The 21394-nt window shown below is 39.0% G+C and overlaps 1 protein-coding gene across 4 annotated transcripts in view; it reads left to right on the top strand.

Moving 5' to 3' along the window:
* Nucleotides 1-21394, top strand: part of ANKDD1A (ankyrin repeat and death domain containing 1A) — an 81045-nt gene that overhangs the window by 23186 nt on the left and 36465 nt on the right. For 3 of the 4 annotated variants that reach the window (XM_074294828.1, XM_074294826.1, XM_074294825.1), the window contains exons 2-5: nucleotides 5463-5566; nucleotides 6164-6262; nucleotides 8952-9050; nucleotides 13990-14094. In XM_074294828.1, coding sequence (XP_074150929.1) covers nucleotides 5519-5566; nucleotides 6164-6262; nucleotides 8952-9050; nucleotides 13990-14094 — 351 coding nt within the window. In that variant the 5' untranslated portion in view covers nucleotides 5463-5518. Of the gene's footprint in view, nucleotides 1-545; nucleotides 615-5462; nucleotides 5567-6163; nucleotides 6263-8951; nucleotides 9051-13989; nucleotides 14095-21394 lie in introns of those variants that run through there. The other variant, XM_074294827.1, reaches the window with a different exon arrangement.

Genomic DNA, 21394 nt, shown 5'->3' with positions numbered 1-21394 from the left:
CTGGCCTAGGAGATCAAAAAAGCCTGCCTAGGTAAAGCAGCATTTGATTTAGGGCTACTGAAGGATGCCTAAGAATTCAACAGGTAAGGAGAGCTTGGAAACCTATCATTTATGAGACAGGAAACAAACGAAATGCCCATCTCGAGGAGAGCAGGAGAGTCTCCTAGGGTCAATTTTATACACCCTTATTGAAGTCCTGTTATATGTAAACTCAATGCCTGGTGACGGACTGACAGACTCTCCTGGGATCCGGAGGTCTGAGCCGTTGCTTAGCCGCCGTTGCCCTATCATCGCTCCCTTTCCCATTCCCACCTCCAATCACCTGCCTTCCCTTCTTCCCAGCCACCCCGAAAGCTGGAGAGGCGCCCCCGCCCCTCTCCCTACGCAGCACTGGCGAAGCTTCACCTCCTGCGTTCCCGACAGGAGTGCGCCGTTGTCCGTGGCCCGGGGCTCGGTCCGGCTGCTTCTGGGCGCCTTCGGCCCATGGGCTTCTCTCCCACCGCTGGCGAGGCCAGGGAACTGAGCACTGGGGGGCTGCAGCGGGGGCGGTGGAGGCAGGCGTGGCAGCGTCATCAGGGGCATGGAGAAGCAGCTAGCCTTGGAGAATGACTGCCGTGAGTCCGTGCGTCTGGGGCGCGTGGTCCTCCGGGGGTGCTGCCTTCTTCCTGACCTCAGGGGAGGAAGCGTCTGGGGAGGCTGGGGGCTCTGCGCTAGGGGGAGGCTCCTTCTCGTTGCCGCGCTACGCAGAGCGCGTGTGGGGCTTCTTTCGGCCGGCTCCAAGCCGGACTGCAAGCATCCCCAGCGGTGCTGGGCCACTGCGCGCTTTGGGGCGCGGGCTTCAGAGGTTCCGCTGCTCCTAGATTGGCAGATAGGTGGACTGAAAGTGGTTGGCGAGCTTCCTTAAGTATATGCTCCCTGTGGGTTTGTGGATTTGGGGGCAGTGGCGGGAAGGGGGGAGGGAGGCTTCCGTTGCCTTTTGATTTATAATTCCGATTTAGGCATTCGCAGCCATCCCAAAATGCTAGACGACAGTTCCCTGCTCATTCCAAGTCATTTATGCAAACTGACGGTGTTAGATGCATGGTGGCATAGGGTGCCAAGTCCCGCAGCCCTGAGCTGATCTGGGAACGATTCCCCACACAAGTGAATGGAAAGAGTGAGAAGGGAATCTTATTTGGAAACCTCAAAGGAATCCTATTTGGTCTCTGAGGTCTTTTAGTTTCGAAGTCACAGAATCTCCAAAATTCGAATTGTCAAGATCTGATCGGCAGAAGCTTTTTATTTTACAGATGAAGAAACAGGCCAAGAGAGGGCGAACAACTTGCAAATGCATTTATTGATCAGAAGCACCCTAAGTTGTATGAAGGAAGGTTGATTCCTGAAACCCATCTTCATTGGCTCACATGCAGAGCCCTAGATTATTGCAGAGCAAGATCTTAGTCTGATTTGGCTTGTTTCACATCATTGCAGTTCTGCCAGTTTGTTGTCTAGGGTTCTTTTGAGAGTATTTAATCCTTATTGCACCTGACTGGCTGAGACAGCTGATCCGAAAGAAAAAAAAAAAATGGCTAGTTGTAATGTTCTTCTTTAGATTATAATGTTCTCCAGGAGCAGATTTCTTGGGGAACTTCTGGAGGCAGACAGTTTCAGTTCAGAATAACCAATCACTCCAAATGCAGCCAGGGATTAAAGTCCAAATGCTTTATTTTTTTCCTTCAAAGTCTTGAATCTTTTCCTGGGGCCCAGTTAGCCTTTTTAGAGGCCTATCTCTCTCCTTGGTTCCCAAGAGCTCTTGCAGACAGTCCTTTGTCTCTGCCAGCTTCAGCCTCTCATCCTTCCAATGTCTCCAGCCAGCACAAAGGTGGAAGTTGGAATGAATCTGATTCCGCCTCCAAGAGTGGGCTTCTGAGTTCCTGACTTGTGACTCTACCAGAAGTCCAAGGGTGGGCTTGTCCTTTAGTGGGTTTGTTAACTCCTCCTTATATATGCTCTCTAAAGGTGTGAATGTATGAACTAATATGTGAACTCCTTTAAAGGTATGAACTAAGTACATAAGCATTAGCACCTTGTTTCAAGTTCTGGCCCATAGCAGCAAGTTCTAGTATGCCTCATTTGAGGTGTACAGTACTGCTGGGCAAAAAAATAAATAAATAAATAAATAAATAAATGAATGAATGAATGAATGAATGAATGAATGAATAAATAAATAAATAAATAAATAAATAAATAAATAAATAGATAGATAGATAGATAGATAGATAGATAGATAGATAGATAAATAAATAGATAAATGGATGGATGCATGAATAAATAAATAAATAAATGAATAAATAAATAAATAAATGGATAAATAAATAAATAAATAAATGGATGAATAAATGAATGAATAAATAAATAAATAAAGAAGCAAACAAATAAATAAATAGATAGATAGATAAATAGATAAATAGATAAATAAATAAATAAATGAATAAATAAATAAATGAATAAAGCATTGGCTGAAATGAACCATAACTCTTTGGTAATATAAAGAGTATGGTTGAGCTAGGAAATGAAAGGGGAGAATTAGATGGCCTCAAAGATACCTGGCACTTCTGGATCCATGATCTATGATTCATGGGTAGGTTGACTAGGAATACTCACAACATCATGGCAAGATTTTCCCTGACCATATATCTATCATTCTCCTATCATTGTAAATCTTCTCTCTTGGTTTGGGGACAGGGTTCACTCAGGCAGAATGATGAAGAAGGAAAAATTTGCTATGTGGGCTAGTCCCTTCCCCCTTTTTGTGCCTCTTTCCTTCCTGGTACCTTCAGAAGCCAGTGTCTTTATGTTGTCTGCTAGCTATACAAAGCTTTCCCTAGTAATGCTGTATCTCGATCTCTCCCAGGTGCTTTAGGTTCAAAAATGACCTATGTAGACTGAGAGAGCAGCCCTTTCTCTTCACCACCTTATCCCTCAGATAAGCTTAAATTCTGGAGAGCAGTTGAGGCACGATGGCATAGTAGGAGATAGGTAATTGGACTTGGAAGCAGAAAGATATGGGTTCAAATTCCACATCAAATACAAGCCATATGACGCTGGGCAAGTCAGGGTACCTCAGTTTACTCACTTGTAAAATTATAGGGTTGGACTTTATGGCTTCTAAGTTTTCTTCTAGCTCTAAATCTATGATCTCCTATTCTAAATTAATTCTTATTTTGGGTAGGCCATTCCAGATGACTTCTCAAGGTCCATTTCTCACCTGAGATTTCTGAAAATTCATACTGATGTGGATAAATTTTCAAGTCAACAAGCCTTTACAGAACATATGAAAGGCAAAGTACACATTCTAGGGAAAAATGGTTTAGTAGGTAGGTCTGTTGCCTAGCACATTTTCCATCTATATCTGAGGTGTATCAGCTACCTGTCCATGAATACATAGTGGAGTCCAGGACCTTGCACCACAGACAAGGGTCACAATTTGGCAGATGGCTTGGTAATAATAAAACGTTAACATTATAGAGACCCAGTCACTATACACCTCTCAGGTGACTAAGATAACAGGAAAAGATAATGATAAATGTTGGAAGGGATGTAGGAAAACTGGGACACTAATGCATCATTGGTGGATTCAACCATTCTGGAGAGCAATTTGGAACTATACCCAAAAGGCTATCAAACTGCATATCCTTTGACACAGCAGTGATTTTATTGGGCATGTATCCCAAAGAAATCATAAAGGAGAGAAAGGGACCCACATGTGCAAAAATGTTTGTGGTAGTTCTTTTTTAATGGCAAGAAACTGGAAACTGAGTAGATACCTATCAGTTAGAGAATAGTATTCTTTTTTCACACCATCAGAATTTCTCTCATTATTTCTCTTCTATCTCAGAGAACCACCCCATATAAACCTCCCAAAAAACCTAAGGAAAAAAGAAATGAGGCAAAAACAATACATCAAAAAAGTCTGAAAATGTCTGCTTTGTATATTATATCCAGGCACCTCCCATCTCTGTGAAGAGTGGGGATAGAGGTATCTTCTTATAGCTCTTTCTTGGGCCCATGCTTATAAGTTTGCAACATTAGCTTTTGATGTGTGTGTGTGTGTGTGTGTGTGTAAGTGTGATTATTTTTTACATTTATATTATTGAAGTCATTGTGTATAACTCTATTCTTTTTAGTAGTTTTAGATTCATTTCAGCATAGTTGCCTGTCAAAATCTTTTTTCTGGATCCCAGCTCTGGCATCCTCTGTATTAACTCTCATGATAACTAGTCAGTTTTACTGCTTTCATTCCTTCCCCTCTCTCCTTCCCCTCCCCCTCTCTCCCACGACCCTTCCCCTTTTCCCTCTCTCACAATCTTCCCCACCCTCATTAATAATCTTCTTTAATAGCCTAGGGGGAAAAGCTGGAGGGGAGAGGGAGTGTAGTTTCAGAACTGTATCAGCTGTTAGCTCTCCTCCCCCAATACCCATCTGTCCACTCTTTGAAATCTATCAATGTGATGGGTTTCAGATTTTATCCTAAAAGCAATTTGATGGAATGGTGGGGAGGAGAGGAGAGAGAAAGGGGTATTATTGAGAGTAATGGGGGTCAGGGAAGACCAGAGAGGTCTGCATTGCTGAAGACAAATTATGTTGCTTGTATAATTTGCTGAGGGTCAACCCGGCATTCATAATGGATCATTAAAGAAGAAAAAAAAATTTTGGAATGTAAATACCAATTGTTTCTGTTTTGGTCAGAAATCCTGAGAGTTTTCTCCTCTCGGGTCGAGGTTTTTTTCTTTTTTTCTTTTCTTTTTTTTTTTTTAAATTAGATAAAAGAGGCCATTTTCTGCCTCATTTGTTACCTACCTTAATTACTGATTGGGCATTATTTCAGTCAAAATTATTCCTTTTAAAGATCTCAGCTTCAAAAGGTCCAGATCTCCCACTGCATGCAGGACCATCTCCTCGTCTATATCTGGCCACTGGATCTGGATGGCTCTGGAGGAGAAAGTAAGGCTGGTGACTTTACACAAGCCTCATTCATTTAAATCATTCATTAAATCCCTAAAAAATTTGATCCCTGATGTCATGGTCCTCTTCAAAAACAAAAACCAAACAAGAAGAAGAAAAACTAGGGTTTTTGATACATTAATCTTTTGAAATTGATGTTACAAAGTAATGGTCATGAACTCCCAGAAGACTTTCATCCATCTTCTCTCCTGGTCAAGTGGAGATTGGATTCCAGACTCAGTAGATCATGGGTATAAACCAGAGTGGATTTACTTAGGCTCTCAGATTCAAAGTTTGCTTTTTGGTGACTTGACCTGAATTGATCACTTGAGGGATAAAAAATCACAGCTCCTTTGGTCCTTTGGCCCTTCATTATGATGCCTACCAGTTACATACTCAGTTTCTTTTCTTTCTTTCCCTTTTTTTTTTTTAAATCCATTGCTGCCCTCTATTCCACCTTTCTTTCCTTTTCTCTTTAGTGCTTCCTTTGGAAAGACAATTCCACGAGGCAGCCAGACAGAACAATGTTGGGAAGATGAAAGAACTGATTGGAATGGGGGTCAATATCAGAGCTAAAAACAATGTAAGTCATTTTTCTCTCTAGAACCCCTTAACTTTTATGGGATCTGGGGGGGAGAGGTGCATGGATAGATTTCAGGAGACCTGTGGAACTTAAATGGGGGGAGATGATATCTTTATTTTCATTAACTGCTAATTAAAACTTAACATTTCCTTCAATCATGAATGTTGGCAGCAAAACATTCTTCTGATAAGGTGGGTTCCAAGACTAATTATACATCATTTTGATCCTTGGAGAGAGTTCCATCATACCAATGGCTCTCATTTATTCTTCCTTCCTCTCCTTTCTGACCTTTGGGTCACTTTTTTCCCCTCTTGCCTACTCCTTTTTTCTGTTTTGTTCACGGATAAATCCTCTGCATTTTATATTTTTGAAATACTATTATATCAATTCGAATGTGAAATTCAATTTAAAAAAATTTTAAAAATCAAAAGCAAGAAGAGAAGGGAATTAGGAAGCTAGAATATAGCAGGAATCTACTGAGAGAAGAATAAAGGAGAGAAAATAGGGTGTGATTTCTTGTGGGTAGTTTGTGGATAACAGCAAAGAAAAGAGCAACCCAAGTTTGAGGTTGATGGATTCTCTGTTCTTCTGGAACAGGCGGGCAGGTTGGCACTACACTGGGCTTCTGGAGCTGGGCATGAGCAAGCTGTGAGACTACTCCTGGAGTATGAAGTGTCTGTGGATGACAAGGACATGGTAAGCAGATGATGTTGGGCCATTGTCTCTTACTTTGTATTTCTGGGCAAAAAAAAGATCTCTTTGTGTCTTAATTTGTAAATTTGGGATTTTCACTCTGAATGTGATCCACCAACCTTCATGATTTAATTTACACCTTCCAAATGAAAAAGAATACAATAGTGCCTTAATAATGTTATATAGACACATGGATTGACACCAAAATAAAGAAACCCAGACAGGTCCATGGATAAACAGAGCATGTTTCACTTGGAAAAGGCAATATTTACTGACCTCAGACACTCAACACTTATTAGCTGTGTGACCCTGGGCAAGTCACGTAACCCCAATTGCCTCATCAAAAACAAAAATAAAAACAAACAAACAAACAAAAAAAAAAAAACAGAAACAAAACAACAACAAAAAAAGGGCAACATTTAGTGGGCATTTGATGTCTGGCATTTGAAGACCCGCTACTGGGTAGAAGAAGAAAGAGACTTGTTCCATTTGGTTCTAGAGGATAGAACTAGGAAAAATGAGCATAGTCATGGCTAGGTTTCGGGGAAGGAAAAACTTCCTAACAATCATAGCTATCCACAGATGGTATGGGCTACCTCTTGAGGTAGATTCCCTTCATTACAAGTCTTTGGGTAAAAAACTGGATGACCATTTGTCAGATATATTATAGAAAGATTTATTATTCAGGCTTGAGTTAGACTAGATGGCCTTGTGGTATTTTGTGCAAGTTAAGAATGTGAATGGGGCTGGCTGATAAGAATTACTGAATGTTAAAGCTACAAAGTATCTCAGGGCCAGGGCTTACATACACACACACACACACACACACACACACACACACACACACACACACAAACACACACACCACACTTTAAATTAGTGGTCTCAAAATTCAGTGAGTTTCCTATAAATGGAAGCATTCATAGAACATGGAAAGACTGTGTATAAAATTTGCAGGTTACACAAAGCTGGAAGGACAGGAAAGAACCAAGGGCAGATCTTCACTATTTTGTATTAATAACATAAGAAGAAATAGGATTTAGGTTTTTACCAAAAATTTCCAGGTCTCATAAAATTGGAAGAAATTCCTTATATGATAATAGAGTACTTTGTAAATTTCAAGTATTATATTCCTTTGAATAGTTAAAAATTAGAATAATCTTTACAGGCTGAAATAATGGATTGGAGCCATTTAGATGAAATGTAAGAGACATATAAAGGTCAGATTTTTTAAAGGATGCAAATATGGGATGGGGTATATGTGGAATTTGCTTGATAGTTCTATGATTTGAAATTTTAAGATGACCACAGTGTCATATAGCTATTAAAAAACATTAAAAGCTAATGCAATCTTGGATTTCTTTAATAGAAATGTTATAACGTATGAGGAGAAATAATGATTCTATGATCAGTCTTATCAATCATTACTATAGCAATCTACTCTAGCCATCCAGAGTATTGTCTTCAATTCTAGGCATCATACTTTTGACCAACTAAGCACAAACAAATATGTGTGCATATTTATATTATATACATATATTACTCTACTAAATATACACACTATAAAACTTATAAAAATTAATATTTTTAAAAGGATGAAGAAAAGAAAAAATAATATTTGATCCTAGAATCAACAGGACATCTTTGGAGGTTTTAACTAGGTTATGATAAGATTGACCAGGGAATATCAAGGTTATACTCTTAAATTTGAGGAAAATCAATTTGGCAGCTTGGTAAAGGATGGACTGGAGAATAATTCACTAGGAAGTAAAGAAAAGATGGACACTCATGAATATAATTTCTTCTTCTTATATATATACATATATATATACACACTTTCTTGAATTGATACTTTGTTTATATTTTGAATCTTTCTTATCTTCTGCTGAACACATGACAATGTTCTCTTGTCTTTTATTTTGTTTTGTATTCCTTTTGCTTTCCTTTTTTCTTATTTTGCTTTTTAAATAAAATATATGTTTAAGAAAGAAAATATGCAAAGTTACCAAAAAAAAAAAAAAAAAGGATGAATTGGAGCAGAGAGAGGCATAAAACAAGAAGATCAAGTAGGAGACGTATTACAAGTCCAGAAAAGAAGTGATAAAGATCTGAGCTAGAGTGCTGGTTGAAAGGAAGTGAATATGAGAAATCCAGAGTTTGGAGACCCCTGATCTAGAGTTTAAGCAATAAGACCATTGTGTTAGTTATATGGAATAAAATTTTGCCTTAACTTAAAGGGTTTTTCAGTGGAATAGGTTGTCCTGAGAAATGAGGGTTAGACAACCATCCCTGAGATAGGTTGTCTTTAGGCAGTGAGTTAATGGAAATTTATTTTGTGCCTGTTATGTGCCAGGCACTGCCAAGCAGCTTCCTTGGGAGAGGAAATGCTTACATTAGATGGAAGATTGAACCATATGACTTCAAAATTCTCTCCTGATCCTAAAATTCTGAGACTACAAGTCACAATTAGAAAATTCTCTGAAATTTAGGTTCATAGATTTGCAGCTAGAAGATCATGCAAACACATAGGTATGAATGGATGCAGATGCCTCAGCACATGGACATGCAGGGATGTTTGGGGATGTGATATTACTACATAAAGAAATAAACACACTCTATGAAGCAGGAAGAAACAGCTACAGGAAGAATGAAGACAAAAACAGCCTGCATTTTTCTTCCTCTCTCCCTCTAGTTTGGGATGAATGCACTGCTTCTCTCTGCCTGGTTTGGTCACCTAAGGATCCTACAGCTGCTAGTCAATTCAGGAGCCAAGATCAACTGTGAGGACAAGGTGAGATCACTGCTTAAATCTGGGGGCAGATGAGTAGGGACTACAGAGCCCACCTGCCCCTAGCTGGGAGTGGGTTTGATGAGTGAACTACTGAGAAGCCTAGGAATGTGAGCAAGCAAGGTAATAAAGCAGGATCTCCGCCCTTTACTCCCAATGCTATTTCTCCAACTAGCTTCTGGTTTATAGCCTATAAGGCATAAGCAGGACTATCCTGGGGTTCTGAGATTCAAACAGGGCTACAACCTTGGGAAAAAGTGTGGCAAGTACATTCTTTATGTGTATGGGGCAGGTGGGGAGGGGAGAGGAGATGGGAATCCAAGTAAAATGGTTCTGTTACCCTTCCCTCTCCTACCTTCTGCTGTTCCTTCTCCCTGCCTCCCCCTTCTCCCTGTCTCCCCCTTCTCCCTGTCTCCCCCTCTCCCTGTTCCCCCTCTTCTCTCCCTGTCTCCCCTCTCCTTTCCCTGTCTCTCCTTCCTCTTTCCTTCTCCCCCTTCTTGTTTCCCCTCTCCTCCCTCTGTCTCCTCTCCCAACCCCTTTTTTCCTCCCCCCTTCCCTTTCTCCTCTTTTCTTCCCCTTTATAGCCAAGGATTTACAGACCAAACCATTGAAACTTTTGTTCCCTCCCTGATAGCAATAGGGATGACCAGGATATTTATTCCTTCTCTCCCCTATATATAGGCCTCCTTACCTATGATCCATTCTATTTATCTGTCAAAAACTCCCTTAGTCCTTTTCCCACTCCTTTCTGTTGCCTGAATTTTGGGCATTCCATTCCTCATTGATAGCTGGTATAGAAATAAAGGGGAGAGGCATGTATATTTTTTAAGCTTTTTATTTTCAAAATACATGCATAGTTTTCAACATTCACCCTTCCAAATTTTGTGTTCAAAATTTTCTCCCTCCCTTCCCCCACCCTCTCCCCTGGACAGCAAGTAATCCAATATATGTTAAACATGCAATTCTTCTATACATATTTCCACAATTATCTTGCTGTACAGGAAAAATCAGATCAAAAAGGAAAAAAATGAGAAAGAAAACACAAAGCAAGCAAACAACAACTAAAGAGGTGAAAGAACTATGTTGTGACACACATTCAGCAGTGAGGCCTTTATCAGAGCCCTTGGATGTAAATTTTTCCCCCAGTTTTCTGCGTCTCTTCTGATCTTGGTTTTGTTTGTACAAAAACTTTTTAACTTAATAAAATCAAAATTATTCATTTTGCATTACATAATGTATTCTAGTTCTTCTTTGACCACAAATTTCTTCCTCCTCCATAGCTCTGAAAGGTAGATTATTCTTTGTTCTTCTAATTTGCTTATAATATCATTCTTTGTCTAAATCATGAACCCATTTTGACCCTATCTTGGTATGCGGTGTTAGGTGTGGGTCTATGTCTAGTTTCTGCCATACTAGTTTCCAATTTTCCCAGCAATTTTTGTCAAATAATGAGTTCTTATCTCAGAATTTGGCATCTTTGGGTTTATCAAACATTAGATTACTATAGTTATTGACTATTGTGTCTTGTGAACCTAACCTATTTCATTGATTGACAACTCTATTTCTTATCCAGTATCAAATGGTTTGAGGATTGCTGCTTTATAATATAGTTCTAAGTGTGGTATAGCTAGGCTACCTTTGTATTTTTTTCATCAATTCCCTTGAAATTCTTGACCTTTTGTTCTTTCAGATGAATTTTGTTATTATTTTTTCTAGTTCTCTGAAGAAAGATGTTTTTAAGGAATAGTTTGAGTCTATTCAGCATTACTGGCAGAATAGCTATGGATATTCAGTGGATCTTTTGTGAGCTAACCTAGAATTATAGAAGTAGACTAAGGCCCCTCTCAGCTCTCCCTCTTTCAGAAATTTTTTAAGAAGTACTGAAAAAGAAGGGAATTAATTTTAAAAAAATGAAGATCTCAAATTATAAAACAGTTACAACTGCTTTATAATTAAATACTATGAAATATAAATATATATTATATAATTATAATAACATTTAATATATATATATAATACTACAAAAGTTAAAAAGGTAAAACTATTTGTATTGAAATAGTCATGCATCGATGGAATAGATTAGGTAATAGATTAGCAATCTAGTGTCTGATAAACCCAAAGACCTCAGATTTTGGGACAAGAATTTGCTATTTGACAAAAACTGCTGAGAAAACTGAAAACATTATGGCAGAAACTAGGTATGGACTCACATCTTACACCATATACCAATATAAGATCAAAATGACTTAGACAAAAAGCAAATTAAGAGAGGGAAGAATAGTTTACCTATCAGAACTATGGAAAAGAGAAAAATTTATGACCAAGGAAAAGAGAGAAAGCAACAAATACAACTGTTAGGATTCTTGCAGGTGTTATGGGCCAGAATTTGAGACAAGATAATGTGCTTAGTTCACACCTTTAAAGGAGTTAACACCTTTAAAGGAACTGGCTCATTGGCTCTGTAAGGAGTTCCCACAAGCCCATTCTTTGGGAGGATATAAGGAGTAGGGGAGTCAGTCTGGAGTGTGTCAAGAAGAAGACTTCCTTGGAAAACTTTGGGGAAGCTCAAGGAGATTCAGAGCTAGGATTCAGAGAATTTGCAAGTCCAATAGATTCACAAGTCTAAAGGAAAAGCCTGCTCATGGACTTCCAGGAGATTCACATCTAGGATTGAATTCTGGGAAACCCACAATCCCACACTCTTGGAGACAGTCTCATTCATTCCCACATCTACTTTCATGCTGAATGGAGGCTTTGGATTCAGAAGGAGCTAGAGACTGAAGCTGGCTGGAGACATTCTGACAGGAAAAGATTCAAGACTTTGAAGGACACAATATAGGATCTGGACTTTAACTCCTGGCTGCATTTTGGGATTATTGAACTGAAACTAAAACTAAGGCTGCCTCCAGAAGCTCCCCAAGAGATCTGCCCCCAGAGAACGATCGCAATCAAGAGAAACAGAACATCTACATTTTGGCGCCCAACATGGGGCAAAGACTTTTGCTTATCCTGACTCTGGCTGATTCTGAGCCCTTCAGGGAGCTAGCCCCGACTTTACATACAACCAATATTAAAAGGAAAGCAAAAAGCTGGGAAACAATTTTTATAGCAGGTATCCTTGATAAGACCTTATTTTTCAGTTTTTGTACAAACAAAACTAATGCAGACAAGATTAGAAGGAAAGCAATAAACTGGGAAAACATTTTTATATTCAAAGGTTCTGATAAAGACTTCATTTCTAAAATATATAGAGAATTGACTCAAATTTATAAGAATTCAAACCATTCTCCAATTGATAAATGGTCAAAGGATATGAATAGACAACTTTCAGATGAAGAAATTGAAACTATTTCTAGTCATATGAAAAGGTGTTCCAAATCACTATTGATCAGAGAAATGTAAATTAATACAACTCTGAGATACTACTCCACACTTCTCAGATTGGCTAAGATGACAGGAAAAGATAATAACCAGTGTTGGAAGGGATGTGGGAAAACTGGGACACTGATACATTGTTGGTGGAACTGTGAACTAATCTAACCATTCTGGAGAACATTTCAGAACTATGCCCAAAGACCAAATTGCGTATACCCTTTTATTCATTACTAGGCTTGTATCTTAAAGACTTTTTTTAAGAGAGGGAAAAGAACTACATATACAAAAATATTTATAGCAACTCCTTCTGTAGTGGCAAAGGAAATTTTGGAAATTGAGGGGATGTCTATCACGTAGGGAGGGGCTGAAAAAGTTATGGTTTATGAATGTAAGGAGATACTATTGTGCTATAAGAACTGGTGAGCAGATGTATTTCAGAAAAACCTGGAAAGACATATGAACTGATACTGAATAAAGTGAGTAGAACCAGGAGAACATTGTATACAGCAGTAGAAATATTGTACAATGACACAGCAACAAGAAGATTATATAATGATCAATTCTGATGGACATGGCTCTTTCTAACAATGAGATGATTCATACCACTTCGAATAATCTTGTGATGAAGAGAGCCATATACATCCAGAGAGAGGACTGTCAGAATTGACTGTGGATCACAACATAGCATTTTCACTCTTTCTGTTGTTGTTTGTTTGCATTTTGTTTTCTTTCTCAGTTTTTTCCTTCTTGATCCAATTTTTCTTGTGTAGCAAGATAATTATATAAATATGTATGCATATATTGAATTTAACATATATTTTAACATATTTAACATGTATTAGATTACCAGCAATTTAAGGGAGAGGGTGGGGGGAAAGGATGGGAAAATTTGGAATACAAGGTTTTGCAAGGGTCAATGTTGGAAAAACTACCTATGCATATGTTTTGTAAATAAAAAGCTTTAATAAAAAAGAAAAAAAAAGAAATATTGTACAATGATCAACTATGAATGACTTAGCTATTCTCAGCAATACAATGATCCAAGATTATTCCAAAGGACTCGTGATGGAAAATGCTGTTCATATCTAGAAAAAGGACTGATGGAGTATGACTGCAGATGGAAGCACACTATTTTCACTTTATTTTTTGTGTGTACTTTTTCTTTTGTCTAGTTTTGTCTTTTACAATATGACTAATATGGAAATGTATTTTACATGATTGCACATATAGAACCTACATTATTTCTTGCAGGCTCATGCCTAAAATAAAGGAAACAAAATTTTCTTCTGTGGAACTTAGCCATGTTTTATAACATTACTTCGTGGAGAAATGTACTTTGATCTCCCAATAGCCATATTATTTCTGAGACCCAAACCATTTCAGACATTAAATAACACAGGGAATTTAGAAGGGGAAATGAGGGGCTTAGAAAAGGCATCGCTAATACATTTGCCTTAGAAGAGAATGTGAATGACCAAGACAGTGAATGGTGACATGGGTATGGGGGCAGTGTTGGCAGGGGATGAAGGCAAAGGATATTAAAGAACATCCCTTTTTTCTTTTGCAGAACGGTCTGAACATACTGCACTGCGCAGCCCAAAGAGGCCATGTCCATGTGCTGGAGTTTATAATGGAAGATTTAGAGGATGTGCCCCTTGATCGAATTGATAAGGTAAAAGCTATTATGAACCTAGTGACAACATTTTTCACTTTAGGATAATAATGATGAAGTTTGAATCTGGAAGGCTGGGTAGGGGCAGAGTCTTCTTGGAGTAGAGTTCCAACGTCCTTTCATCCTTTTTCAAATGTCAGGTAAAACATTTATTGAGAAGAAGGGAGGGAACATAATTAAATATCTACTCTATGCCAAGCACTGTTGAGCCTCACAGCAAATCTGGGAGATAGGTGTTATTATCATACTTATTATCATAAGGGTCTTAAATGTTAACTATTATTATTATGGGGCAACTAGGTGGTACAGTGGATAGAACACCTGACCTGGAATCAGGAAGATGTGAGTTTGAGTCTGGTCTCAGACACTTAATAATTGTGTGATTCGGAGCAAGTCATTTAATCTCTGCCACAGTTTCTTCATCTGTAAAATAAGCTAGAGAAGGAAATGGCAAACCACTGTAATATTCTTTCCAAGAAAGTCCCAGATGGGGTCATGAAGAATCAGACACACTTAATAACTAAAAAATAACCAACAAGTGATTGACTGGAGCATAGAGTATGTGAAGGGGAACAAAGTAAAGAGGAGAAGAGTTGTTTTTGATGAGGTGCAAATGATGAAATGCAAGAATAGAGAAAGAGATTCCCTAATAGCAATGGGATCCTCTGGGTCTGTGGCAGGCTTTGCGAAAGAATTTGCAAACCTTAATAAATGCAGGCACGAGGTTTGTGGCAGAGAATGGGATTTAATTACACTAAGAAGCCAGCTTACTGGAAAGGCAGCCTTCTTAGTGGGCAAGAAATATAACAAAGGTGGGTTACACTGAAAAGAAAATATCTTCAGCAGTGGGCAAGGTCCTATTAGGATGTCTGCAAAGATAGGTTTGACCAACCATCCTAATAGGACTTTGCCCACTGCTGAACCTTGGTTATATCGGGTACACCTTGGGCTTGGGGCCGGGGAGCAGTTTGAGCCACTCAATAGAGGACTGTTGACTATGAGATCTACAATTGAATAAGATCACATAACTGAGTGTTTGAACCACTGGCTCAATTCAATAGAGGGTGGTGATTATGTCCCTGGCCAAGATCTCCAATTGAATGAGATTACTCTGGGTGTTTCCCTTATAGAGAGAATTTGCAACCCCAAATCACCCTTCTTTCATAGGTTAAAGGGGACACAGTTTCAGGGTCCCCCTCCAAAGGTTAAAGGGGATACAATTTACATCATTTTGGACTGGGCTTAAACTGAAATACAAGTTATTCAACAATTAAGCAAAGATGTATCTAGCTATAGCAGAAGGTGAATATTTGACAACAATTTGTCAGAAGAACTTCCAGAATTGCTTCTAAAACAAAAAGTATTCTTGCCTGGATAGTTTTTTGTGGTTTGCTAGCCAAGTACCTGACTATACAGGAAGTTCCTCATGGCTGATTTATGTCAAGAAAGTGAACTTAACAAACTCAGCCTTTATTTTCCTGAGTCAATCATGTTTCAAGGATAATTTTGATACCATTTAAAGACAAATTAATCTAACTCACAGAGGGGGAAGGGTTAGGATGCTGCTTCCATTTCAAAATGAATTAGGATCAGAGCAACTCATACATTGTCAGTCAATAAACATTTATTAAGTGCCAATTATGGTCCACATTTAAGGCAGGTAGGTACAAACCTAGGGTACAAACTCCAAGATATCTTGTGAGGTCTCAGCAGTCAAAATTTATATTTACTTTGAGCAAACCACCTGCAGGTAAGGGCATGATATCCTATGTGGACAGAGGGAAAGGAAAAGAAAGAAGAAAGAAAAGAAATCACTTTGGCTCTCATTGATTGACTCACTTGGGTCATTGTTTGGGTCCTGATTGCCCCAGAGTGAATATAAGCAATAATTGTTTCTGTTTTGGCCATGATTCCTAGGCATCTTCCCCTTCCAGATTGAGATACTTTTAATATGTATATGCATATATATGGCACATGTATGTATATATGCACATGTATGTATATATGTATATGTATGTATATATATATATGTGTGTGTGTGTGTATTTTTGACTAGATGAAAAATCATTTTCTGCCTCATTTCTTACAGCCTTAATCACTGTTTGGGTATTGCCTCAATCAAACTGAGACCTGTTAAAGAACTTACCTTAAAAAGGCCACAGTCTCCCATTGCCTCCAGATTGATCTCCTGTTATCCTGACCTATATCTAGCCACCAGACCAGACTCTGGGGAAGAAAGTGAGGCTGGTGATTTTGCTCAGTCTTGCTTCACTTAACTCCAACTCACTTGCATATATTAATTTGCTTTTCTGGATATTTCTCATGTCATGCTAAGTCACATAGATTATATTTTCCATTCCCTAATATTATAGTCCTTTTTGAGAATGAAGGACAAACAACAATATGAAAGAGCCTCTATGCTTAGTGCTAAAGGTACAAACAAAGGTAAAAGAAAGTTTCTTACTTCAGGGAACATTCAGTCTAAATAGAGAAGACAATACATAAAGATCTGAAAAGAGGGCAGTGCAGAAAAGTGTGGTCAAATGAGAAATGAGTCAATTGCCCTGGGTGTCGTCCATCAGTGGAAGATGTAAGAGGAACTCTCTAAAGTCCAGTCCCCCATTGTCCAATCAGAGGGAAGGAGGGAACCCAGGAGTATGGAATCCTGATGAGGGATGAATCTTAGGATGGTTGTGATCTTGCTGGATGATGAGTTTCTGAAGACCATGATGAAATCCAGATACAACTTTGAGGGATCATAGAGAGTCTTGAATGCCAATCTGGGAATTTTTATTTCTTTTGGACAATAGGGGAACCAAGAGTTCTCTCATCTGCAGAATGAAGGGGCTGGACTACTTGATTTCTGAGGGCTTTTCCAGCTCTGAGATTCCATGATTCCAAGACATCAGATTAAGTTGGTGCTCAAGAAAGATTAACTCAGAAAGTGGTCTTTGGAGCTGGGAAAGACTAAAAATAGATTAGTGAAAAAACTGTTCTAATTGTCCTCTTTTGTGAGAAAAGGCTCATTTTCTCCAAAGCCATGAGAAAAGAATGGTGATAATGATAATGGTTCCTATTCAGATAGGTTTGCAAAGCACTTTACATGTATTATTGTATTTGATCATTGGGGAGGAGGAGAAATACAGATGGTAGATTTCCCCCTTTGTGAGAAGGCTGGAGAGGGAGGATATCTACCAGCTGCTCCTTCCTTTCCATTGGAAAACTATGGGAGGAAGCCATGGCAGAAACAGGGCATGGCAATTAGCTTGTAGATCCAGCAGCTCCTAAAATCTCTTCACACTACCAATGTCTTCTCATAGGGAATCTATACATAAAAGCCTGGAAATTTATCAGCACGTGCTTAATCATTGAAATGAACTCTGCTAGAACAAATTGCTGCTGGTGATGGCAAGAGCTCTTTGTGGAGTTGAAACAGTAGCTGCCCATTGGAATGTGTGCTCACTTGAGAAACTGTGGTCAAGCTGACTCTAGAATTCTAGGAAAGGAGTCTTTGTAATGACTCAGACTAAATGGAGCTTTGGCTCTCTTATCTTCCTTTGCATCTCATGTCCCTCCCTTTAATTTGCTTTTTGGGCATTTCTCATGTCATATTAAATCATAAAGATTATGGCTCATTCCCTCGGCCGTGGGACTCTGGATTATTTAAACCTCTTATTTCCAAAACAGTCCAATTGTCTTTATTTAATAACAGGATTGGGGAATATGACCCTAATAACTTATTGTATAATAAGATGCAGCTGAGAAGTAAGCAAAAGGCCACCAAAAAAACTGACCTAGAGGCCTTGGAATAGCAGCCCTAGAGTTTATACATTTCATTCACAAGAAAGTCTTTTCACTCAGATTTTAGATGTAGTTTAGCCATCTTGTTTATCTGGCTGCTAAGCTTCCAGTGCATCAAAAAGAAGAGAAAAACTATTGGAGTAAATGCCCCAACCATGAGAGAGTCCTGAATGTGGAGTTTAAGGACCTGGGGGGGGGGGGTGATAAGGGCATAGATTTGGATCTGGGCAGTGAGGTGGTGCAGTGGATAGAGTGTCAGGACTGGAGTCAGGAAGAGTCATCTTCCTGCCTTAGACACTAGCTGTGTGACCCTGTGCAAGACACTTAATCCTCTTTAACTACTTCATTTTACAAATAAAAGAACTCGGGACCGCAAAGGGATATTCAAGTTACTTGTTCAAAGTCACATAGGAAATAAATAATCCACAGTTGTGAAGACTGAGTTAGCAACCTGTATACCTTAGAATCAGCCGGAGTCAGGATAAGCAAAAGTCCTTGGGTAGAAGTGAGGGGAATGGATGCGCAGGATCTCCGAGACCTCTCCTCTTCATCTCCCACCCAAAAGTGACTCTGGCTAGTCTTACTCCACCCCCTAGTCCCTCCTACAATTCTCTGTATACACCAAACAATTGGGCCAGCACAGAATAGGGAGAAGGGCCATTTTCCAAGTTTATTCTCATAGAGTATTGTCCAATTGGTAATTAGCCTTAATGGCTTGGTTGTCCAACGTCAGTGCATTGACTCAAGAGTTTCAGCCCTTTACATCTCTTGCTTTCTTTTGTTTTAGAACACAGATGGTCATACCATCCCATTTCAGGGAGGTGAGAACCCCAAAAAGGAGGTGATCACCCCCTCCCTGACTTCTCAGGAAAGGAGATGAAAACACCAAAAAGGAGGTGATCATGCCCCCCTGACTTCTCAGGAAAGGAGATGAGAAGCACCAAAGGGAAGTGGGGATTGCTAGTATGTTTCTGGGCTGAAAGGTCTTATTAGAAACAGGTATGCACAAACCCATCAGCATGGGAGGTATTACACAAGCACATAGCAATAACGCACAGACTATTAGTGATGACTCTCCCCACAGCCAGTGCTGGATCAATGTGGTGTAACAAACATGAATTGTACATGCAAGTAGTGATATAACAAACAATATAAATCAACATGGTCTTGTAAAAGATTTCCAGAAATCCTAGAAGGATGGTATATAAACAACACTCATACATACACCTCCTTCAGCAGCCAAGAGATAGTCCAAAACCAATCTATTGTCCATTGCTTCATGTGTCAGGGAATCCAATGATCCCTGCAAGTTTTTGAAGTCCTGCCAGTCTTATCATTTCTCAGAAAATCCAATGATTCCTGAGGGTTTTCAAGTCCTATCACAGTCTTATCATGTCTCAGAGAATCCAATGATTCCTGAGGGTTTTCAAGTCCTACAACAATCTTTTCATGTCTCAAAGATTCTAATGATTCCTGAGGCTTTTGAAGTCCTACAACAATCTTATCATATCTCAGAGAATCCAATGATTCCTGAGGGTTTTCAAGTCTTACAACAGTCTTATCACATCTCAGAGAATCTAATGATTCCTGAAGGTTTTCAAGTCCTATAACAGTCTTATCACGTCTCAAAGAATCCAATGATTCCTGAGGGTTTTCAAGTCCAACAATTTTTGATGTCCATGAGTCAAATGCCATAACTGCCAGGTTCTTTCAGTGGTGGGCACAGTCAGCAATGGAACCACCCAATGTTTCTTGGGTCTTCTCCTTTGTTTCAAGGGTCTGCTCCATCTCTCTCCAATGGATGAGGCAAATACAGCTCGTTGGCACCCATCTGATTCTTTCTACATCTGTGGAGATACAAGCAAACCTTCTCCCCCAAGCAGTTAACCTATCTGGTCCCTTCCATTCACCACTTTCTGGGTCTCTCCCCAACACCTGGAGATTATCTAAAGATAACAGACCTGCTCACACTGGACACTGCCCTTCCAGTGGGTTATAAAACCTGTCTGCTGGAGCCAGTGCATCTTTGTCAAAAATCAAGAAGTTAATAGTATAAAGGGCTAGATTTAGAAGTTCTCTATGGTTACCTGTGGCTCCCCCTTTCTTTTGTTTTTGGAGGAGTATCTTAATGTCTCTGTTTCTCCTCTCTACTATTGCCTGTCCTTGAGGATTAAAGGGTATGCTAGTGGTGTGTAAAATCTTATACTGTGCACAAAAGTGTGCAAAATGTTTAGAAGTATATGCAGGTCCATTGTCTGTTTTTATTGCTTGTGGCATACCCATAATTGCAAATGCTTGTATAAGGAATTCAGTGACCACTCGGGCTGTTCTTTTGCTGCTGGTATTTTTCAGGAAAAAACGTCTACCACAATATGGATATGACAGATGACCAAAAGATTTATAATGGGTTACATCCATTTGCCAAATTTCATTGGGTCTCAAACCACAAGGGTTCTTCCCTGGAGGGAGTGTTAGGAGTGTGGAAAGGAATACAAACTGTGCAGGCTTTTACTATTCTCCTAGCTTCCTCTCTTGTTGTCTCAAATTGTAAATGTAAAGCTCAAGCAGCCTGATTATATTTAAAATGAGATTCTTGAGCTTCCTGAAATAAAGGAGTATTAGCCAAAATAATCAGAAGGCTATCTATCTTTGAATTACCATAAAAATAGGACCTGGAAGTCCACTATGAGAGTGGACATGCAAAATATAAATCTTACCTGGGTGTTTTCTCATTTGCTCTTGAAGTTCCTTAAAGAGCTGATATATATTAGAGACTACAACTTTTATTTGGGCTGTAGCAATTCTTTGTACCACATCTACTGAATAGGCCAAATCATACACATATATATATATTTAATTTTACTTTTTTTATTTTATAATTATAACTTTTTTTTGACAGTACATATGCATAGGTAATTTTTTGCAACATTATCCCTGCCACTCACTTCTGTTCCGATTTTTCCCTTCCTTCCATCCACCCCTTCTCATAGATGGCAGGCAGTCTTATACATGTTAAATATGTTATAGTATATCCTAGATACAATATATGTGTGCAGAACCGAATTTCTTGTTGCACAGGAAGAATTGGATTTAGAAGGCAAAAATAACCTGGGGAAAAAAACAAAAATGCAAACAGTTTATACTCATTTCCCAGTGTTTCTTCTCTGGGTGTAGCTGATTCTGTCCATCATTGATCAATTGGAACTGAATTAGATCTTCTCTTTGTTGAAGATATCCACTTCCATCAGAATACATCCTCATACAATATTGTTGTTGAAGTGTATAATGATCTCCTGGTTCTGCTCATTTCACTCAGCATCAGTTCTTGTAAGTCTCTCCAAGCCTCTTTGTATTCATCCTGCTGGTCATTTCTTAGAGAACAATAATATTCCATAACATTCATATACCACAATCTAACCAACCATTCTCCAGTTGATAGGCATCCATTCATTTTCCAGTTTCTAGCCACTACAAAGAGGGCTGCCATAAACATTTTGGC

The sequence above is a fragment of the Sminthopsis crassicaudata genome, chromosome 2, assembly GCF_048593235.1.
Source record: "Sminthopsis crassicaudata isolate SCR6 chromosome 2, ASM4859323v1, whole genome shotgun sequence".
In the NCBI taxonomy this organism is placed as follows: domain Eukaryota; kingdom Metazoa; phylum Chordata; class Mammalia; order Dasyuromorphia; family Dasyuridae; genus Sminthopsis; species Sminthopsis crassicaudata.
The sequence above is the reverse complement of the archived record's forward strand: the minus strand, read 5'-3'. Positions and strand labels throughout refer to the sequence as shown.